The following is a 7927-nucleotide window of genomic DNA, read 5'->3' as shown; positions in this document are numbered from 1 at the left end:
ACTTAGAGATATGTGTAGTAATTTGGGGCGTTTTTGAGCAGTTTTTCTTCAAATCAAAACAATAAGTTGCAGTAAACATTGTCGCCATTTAACGTTGATTTTCCTTGGAGGGGCAAGCTCGTGGCTTGCTTCACTATGGACGTGAGGCTTCTCGATCAGTCCCATGTTGTATTTAATGGTGGCGGGTGCGGGGGTTTTACCACACACGTCGTAGCCCTAAGCCATGCATAAAAAAGTTGTCCTTTTTCCCATGTAAGTTCAGCAACTTCATATAGTATAACATGGGAACACACCAATTCACACAAACCACATCATCACTTGTGAATTATTAGTGAGAGAGAGAGAGAGAGAGAGATCGAACACTAACATGGGGACATCAGGGTCAGTTGAATTGGAGTTATAATTTTAATAAAATTAAAATTCTATTGCAGGAGAGAGAGAAAAAAATACAGTTGTCTCCACGTTTTCACTAAAAAGTGTCAATCTTAACCATTTAAAGAAGAATCCTTTAATTGCATGGAAACAAAATGACAAAGTTTAATATACAAAATGATACAATCAGTTCAAACCGCATAAAAGTCAAATTTAATTTCTTTTTATAAAACTATAATAAATCTAAAATCTATTTTAAAAACGGTTAAATTAATCGATAGGATGCTATACTTTTTATAATTTTTTAATTAAATTCCTACAGGTAAAATTTACTTTTAAAAAAATTGTAACTAAATCCCTACACACTAACAAAGCTATAATCAAATGCAAAAATTAATTAAACATATAAGAATCACATGTTTGAAATCAAATTCAGGAGTGTTTCATGGGCCTCCTGCTTTTGAATTTTGAAGGTCCAAAATCCAAATCCTTAATAGTAAACCATTCATAGGGCTGGTCTGTGTGGGTACCCAGTCAACATTTGGACTAGAGACACATGGCTCTTAATGAAGCCTGCCTACCCAAATCAACTCACTTATAACCGTTGACAAATGAGAAAAGACAACCTCCCTCAAGCAAGCGGAGAGAAATAAGATGCTTGAAAATAAAATAGAGTAAATTTATGTGAAAAATAAAATAGATGATTGATGGAAAAGAAATAAAGAAGATATGAAGAAAGAAATAAAGAATTGAGTAAAAATAACTAAAAACTAATAGCATGAGTCTCGTTAATTTTAAAATTATTTTTACCTTAAACTTATTTATTTAAGCTCTAATTTTTAAATTTAACTTAAAAGTGACTTTTAAGTATAAAAAAATAAGTCGGGTCAAATATACCCTTAATGTTATCTCTTTTCTAATCATATATTTTTCACTAAATTTAAATCTTATAATCTTAATTCTGTTTTATGCTGACCAATATAATGTTAGTGAATAAAAGTATATTCAAAATATGTTATTAGCACTATCAAATAAAATAAACCCTACGGATTTAGCAGGGAAGAATATAACCCCACATTGTTCTTTAAAATATGTAGCTATACTTATCAGTTCAAAAGCAATGTTGTGTGACTTGTGTCTCCACGTGCATTATTTGCTGTTAATATATAATTATTGCCCAACAAACATGGGTAGAAAAAGTGTGCAATGTTTATCTAATTAATAATGGCTGTTCATTATCTCATAATAATTTAGAGAAACACTTTTAGCTTTTATTTAAAAATAATATTCAGGGCTAAAAGGTCAAATTGCAGTGATTTTGCTGATCTTTTAATGCTCCTTTTTCTTGGCCGGCTACTTTTCCCCCATGAATGTTGTTGGGGAGGGGGTCGAATCTGTATCTGAAATAGGTATGAGTGAGTGGGACGAATATTAGGAATGAATGAATGAAATAAGGCATGTACAAACAGAGCCTAATCTAATTAATATAAGGAAAATACAAATCAAGCAACACACCGAATTGACATCAATTATCATAAACAACTGGTTCACGTTCTTTGGAATAATGTGAGATAAATGTAGGAAAAAGAAAAGGAGAATAAAATAAATAAGAATGTGTTGGAAAGGAAAAATAAAATAGAAAATCAATGTAAAAATAATAAAATATTTAAGAAAAAAAATCAAACATGGGATATTTTGTTGGGTCGTTTTGTTATTAGTTTAGAATCTTCACTGATTTTTTTGGGTCGTTTTGCGATTAGTTGATCACTTTTAGTTTTTTTTCTCATTTGCCTGCTTCATAATGTGTGGTCAATTAATCTTATTTATGATAGTTTTGTTTTGCTTAAGTAATAGATCATATATGGTGGAAACGGACAAAACCAAATAACAAAGAAGCAAATTGAAAGTTAAAAATTGGCCGTTAATATAACCTTCATTATACTTATACATTTTTCTACGATTCTGAAAGCTTTGTTTTCTTCATTAGTGCGTTATTTATCAACTATTACGCCTGGTCTCTCAGACCGATAGTGGTTCTATTACCTCGACTAATTATAACAAGACGAAAATACAAAATCAATTGATATCCACAACTTTAAGATTGCTAAACATTGTACATCAAGCTAAAGGCACAAGCTTGATATGCTGCAGCATGATTATATTATTATTCATAGTATTTTTTGGCATATATACTAATATTGTCAAGCTAAAGGCATAATTTTTTTTTATGCTAATTGATAACAATGATTGAAATGATCTTAGATACACCAAGCTGGCTTGGATAAGATGTGTGGCTATGTGTTTACTTGATATAATTCTAAAAGTGTTTGTTGATTTTCATGCCAAGCTTGAATCCATTTTGCTCTTTTTTTAAATTCTGGTTTTATTTATCATTTTATCGAATAGAAAGGTTATATGAACTGCGTGATTGTCATCTGAGTATGATGCTTGTGTCATCAGGTGGAACATTCGCCCCCAAATTATCTCAATTGGTTTGTTATAAGGGCCAGAGATATGTTTATGCACAAGATTCTAAGCAAGATCCACCCAAACTAGTGCCTGGTCAGTACTCAGCTTTTCTTTGCTTTAATGGTTGGTTGGTGTAACTGAGTAATAGTATTGATGTTTTTAAGTGATGATACTAATATTAGTTTAGAATGTATAGATTTAAGTATGATTTTTACAAAATCATCTTAAAATCTTGATCTTTTTAACATTTTTTAAACAAAAAAAAAAAACAGTTTAAGATGGTTGCTAATAAAAATCAATGTAGAACCGATATTTTAAGATGATTTTGTATGACAGTGACTTTAAAATCGAATGCAGAATTATCTTAAAATGTATCAAAGAATCGACGTTAAAAAACTTTTATGTAATAATGATAGAGATTTGTCTTTAGTCCCTGACCTAAATCAAATTACTATTAGCAATTAAGGGGTCTAATTAAGTTTGGTTGAACATGAATTAATATTAGAATGGGGTCTAATTAAGTTTTGTTGAGCGGTATTTGGGAGTTGTTATATACAGACCTCTTAATACTTAAGTTTGATTCATGTGAATAAAAAATATAAAATTTTAATTTTGTATGAAACTAAAACTATCACTTTGAAATATACTGAGACAAAATATATTTTACCCATAAATTAACTTTCATAATACCATTCCACCCTTTGCATTCATGATTTTAAAAGTATTTTTTATTTTGATTTCCTGAATAATATTAATTTATTTAAATAAATATTTTGAAACTTAAATCAAATTAAATTAATTTTACAAATTCTGATCCAGAGGCCAAACACACCTGCCAAATGCAATCAACTAAGGCCAATCATTCCTTCTTTTCCACCGCCCTCACTATATATGTATATCCGGTGCCATATTCCCCAGAAGGATGGAAAAGCAAACATGAACATCGATTCTGAGGTTTTAATTAGCGTGCCAAGAAAGAAAGAAAGAAAAGGCCAAAGAAGTGAAAGAAGTCACACCACAAGATCGAGAGATTTTGGAGTCAAATGTTTTACTCACATGTACTGCTACACGTGTATTGGGCCTTTTGTCAATTGGTCCAAGGAAAGAGAGGATCGATCCTAGTGTTTGCTTTCTAACAACGGAGAATAGTAAACATTACAAGAAGGAGTACTACTACACTACTGTAATTAATGGGCAAATTTACCAAGGGGGTCTTATTTTACAAACTATTTACGTATAAGGGTTTGTTTTAAAACTAATGACGGAGGGGGTTGGTTTTTAGGCGGAAAACGCCATTGCCACTGGCGGCAAGGCTCAACCCGCCATTGCCAGTGGCGGCAAAGCAGGAGAGAGGGGTGTATCGCCCCTGCTAGTGGCGACATAGGCCACGTAGGAGTGAGAAGTGGGACTCGCCCATCGCAATGGCGAGATAGGGCTACAGGCTTGCCGCCAGAAGGGCTGGCGGGATTGGCAGTGCAGTGGGTCTCGCCCAGGGTGCTGGCGAGACAGCCATGTCAGTGCAGGACTCGCCCAAGGTGCTGGCGAGACAGCCATGTCACGTGAACTTTTCAGGCTTGCAGGGCTTGTTTCTGCTCTCCATTGTATAGGGATGCAGCATAGGGTTTAGGGATACAGAGAGCTTTTGACCATTGTATACGCTTTTTTCCTATAAAATAAGTTGAACGTAAACTTTGGATTCACATTTCTTTTCTTCTACTACCTTTCTTTTCTCCATTCTTGAGTGTTCTGCGTGCTTGCTGTTGGTGCTTGCTCTTGCTGAGTTTTTTTCTTCCATAGTTCATAATTTCTAATTGGCTGGTAAGTGATTTTCTTAAATAACAGGTTAGCTAGATAAGTGATTTATATATTCTGTTTGTTAATATTTTTAAAATAATAGGTTAGCTAGATAAGTATTGTAAGTTTAGGTTAATTAAGATTAATAGGTATTGTAAGGTTAGGTTAGTTAGTATTATTAATAAATTAATAAGTATGCTGTTATTTGTTATTAATTTTTATGTAGTAACAGATATTTGAAGAGTAGGTTAGGTTAGTTAGTATAAAAATATTATTTAGTTTGTAGTATATATTTTTAGATTTGTAATATATATTTGAAGATTAGTTTGTATAAAAATAAGTATGCTGTTATTAGTTTGTAGTATATATTTGAAGGTTAGTTTGTAGTATATATATGATATTTTAGTAAGCCACAGCCAAACGTTCCGACACACTTAATATTAGCCTTAGAAATATTAGGCACACACTTAATATTAGATAAGGTAGAAATATTATGTATAAATTAATATTAGCATACATATTTATAAATTTTAGGTAGACATAAATTTTTAGTTTTTATAATATTAAGCATGTTACACGTAAATAAATAATTCTAATATTAGAGATGCGTAAATTTGTTTTATTAGTGTTATATTTTTGTGTCTTATATATTTTTTGTATGTTATATATAGATAGTATAGTTTTAAATAAATGAATTAATAAGTTAATATTGTTTGAGTTAATAATTTTTAGTTTTTAGATTTTAGTTATATATATATATATATGATCACTGTTAGTTTTAGTTTGTAGGTTAATATTAATTGTTTTAGAAAATTTATGTTATTAAATATATGATAGATTGTACATTATTATAATTTTTGTATATATATTTTTAAATAATTTTTTGCATTTCAATATTTGTTTGTATTATAAATAATTTGTTAGTCCATATTTTATTAAATTATTTTTTTTAATTGTAGAAAAAAAATTATTTATTTAAAGTTTTGTTCACATGTATTTTAATTTATGTATAGAATATATTAAAAATTGGCGAGTTTGATTTTTTTCAAATTTATTGTTAGATATTTAATAATGTTTTTATAAATGTGTGTAGTTTAATTTAATTTATATTATCTACAAATAATGTATTATATTTTTTTTTTGTAGTAGCAATGGCATCTTCATCATCATCTTCATCACATGTTAACATTAAGTCTGGTCCCATCGATGCTGATGTATTATGGATGCAACCTAAACATGTTTCAGAACATGTTTGGAATGGGGAAGAAGATAGGAAATTACATATCAGACGAGCTGTCCCCACGTATCAAGGGGAAGAACAAATTCCTGAGCAAATTTTTCCTTTTCTTCTACAATCTGGTTTCGCCTGGATTATCAAGATGGGGTACTTAAAAATAAATGCCTCATTAATTAGTGCTCTGATTGAAAGATGGAGGCCAGAAACACATACCTTTCACATGAGATGCGGAGAATGTACTATTACTCTCCAAGACGTCTCTGTATTGTTAGGTATAAGTGTGGATGGTTTACCATTAATCGGTCCAACAAATCTTGATTGGGCTGATTTATGTGAGGAATTATTGGGAGTCAGACCACAAGAAGATGAAATTAGAGGTAGTGTGGTTAAATTAAGTTGGCTGGCTCACCATTTTGCCCAAATAAATAATGACGACGACGAAGAACAAGTACGAAGGTTTGCCCGTGCATGGATATTGAGATTCATTGGAGGTGTCTTGTTCGTTGATAAAAGCAGTAACAAAGTTTCGCTAAGATACCTTCAATTTTTACGTGACTTTGAAGAATGTGGCAGATATGCATGGGGAGCTGCCGTACTTGGTTTTCTATACAGAGAGATGTGCAATGCCACCGATTATAAAACTAAATCAATCGGAGGTATGTGCATCTTACTACAAATGTGGGCATGGGAACGATGTCCAACCTTGGCTCCAAAGAGGACTCCTTCCCAAGTAGAAAATACACCACTGGGGCATAGGTTAGTAATTTTTAGCAGCGTCTTTCATTTCAATAGAATAAATGGTTTTAGCATATATTAAATTTTAATCTTTGTAGGTGGCTGCGACGTGGAAACCAACATATCGGCAATGATGATGTGAGAGTTTTTCGTCGCAAGTTAGATATTATGAAACGTCATGAGGTAAGAAGATGTTATTCTATTTGTAAAATAAAAAATTATATGTGTTATTTTACTAAAATGTTCATAACTATGTTGTTATATGCAGTTTGTGTGGGAGCCGTACCCATCAACCGTAATATCACTGTTGCCTCCCGTTTGTTTAGTCGGAAGTCTCGCGTGGTACGCGGTGGTGCCACTAATTTGTTTCCAAGTTATTGAGTGGCACCAACCGGACAGAGTATTGAGACAATTTGGGATGCAACAGCCAATTCCAGAGTCTCCTTCACAACCCTTAAACATTCATGGCATAACATTGAAAGGGAAACATGACGAAAATTGGGGGCAATTGTTCGCCCCAATGATTGATCAGTGGAATAATCGCCATGCATTTAGGGTCGACGCTTATCCCCGACAAGAAGGCCTATTGAGTTTTAACTCGGACTACATGGTCTGGTATAGGCGAAAGACAAAGATGTTTGTTGACCCAGCAAATGCAAAGACGACTACATTGGTATTTTTTAATTTTTTTCAAATGTTAACTTGAACTTTTATTTAATGATGGCCATTCATTTTCTTACCCTTATAAATGCAGGGTGAAGTTGCGGAGGCATTACAATACATGGTGTCTCCTCAAGGGAGGAATTACATGCACATTTGATGATCTCGTGCCTTATGTGGAAAAAATTACAATTTTATCCGAAGAGCAAGAGAGAGTCACTAAGCCAGTGTCACATGGTCCCGCATCAGAGCGTCAATTTCCTGCACAACAGTTTCACATGCTTCAGTCAAGTATTGAAACTCAGGGGATAGACAGAAGAAGAGACACTGTTGAAGCGGAAGAATATTCCCAACAAATGGCGGAGCGTGGCCATGGAATGTATTACACGCCACAAACATTTGCTGAGTATCCGACACAGATGGTATCAATATCCTTTTCAGGGTCATCACACTGATACTTCTGCAAGCCAGCAATCGTTCGGTGGTGTTGCGGAAACACAAGCTCATTTTTCATGGCCCACAATGACCCCTTCACAGCAATATCATGGGCCCAATTCCAACACCTAATGCCCCGTTAGGAACACAATGGAATGTACCGGGACAAATACCTAATACGGGTGACTATTCGGTGTGATCTGCGTCACGCATTTTCTGCGGAGG

The 7927-nt window shown here is 33.1% G+C and overlaps 1 protein-coding gene across 1 annotated transcript; it reads left to right on the top strand.

Moving 5' to 3' along the window:
* The first annotated feature begins 5776 nt into the window (after nt 1-5776).
* LOC102670248 (serine/threonine-protein phosphatase 7 long form homolog) lies at nt 5777-7427 on the top strand. Its single transcript, XM_014763554.3, has 4 exons — nt 5777-6628; nt 6706-6790; nt 6876-7280; nt 7362-7427. Exons 1-4 carry the CDS (start codon nt 5787-5789, stop codon nt 7425-7427), a joined length of 1398 nt encoding a protein of 465 aa, XP_014619040.1. The 5' UTR covers nt 5777-5786.
* Nucleotides 7428-7927: the final 500 nt, after the last annotated feature.

This window comes from Glycine max, chromosome 11 (assembly GCF_000004515.6).
Source record: "Glycine max cultivar Williams 82 chromosome 11, Glycine_max_v4.0, whole genome shotgun sequence".
Classification (NCBI taxonomy): Eukaryota; Viridiplantae; Streptophyta; class Magnoliopsida; order Fabales; family Fabaceae; genus Glycine; species Glycine max.
The sequence above is the reverse complement of the archived record's forward strand: the minus strand, read 5'-3'. Positions and strand labels throughout refer to the sequence as shown.

Excerpts from the sequence above, each read along its gene's own strand:
- LOC102670248 (XM_014763554.3), top strand. The coding sequence starts at position 5,787 with ATGGCATCTTCATCATCATCTTCATCACATGTTAACATTAAGTCTGGT. Across the intron at positions 6,629-6,705 it reads AATACACCACTGGGGCATAG|GTGGCTGCGACGTGGAAACC; the intron begins GTTAGTAATTTT and ends TAATCTTTGTAG. Across the intron at positions 6,791-6,875 it reads ATATTATGAAACGTCATGAG|TTTGTGTGGGAGCCGTACCC; the intron begins GTAAGAAGATGT and ends TGTTATATGCAG.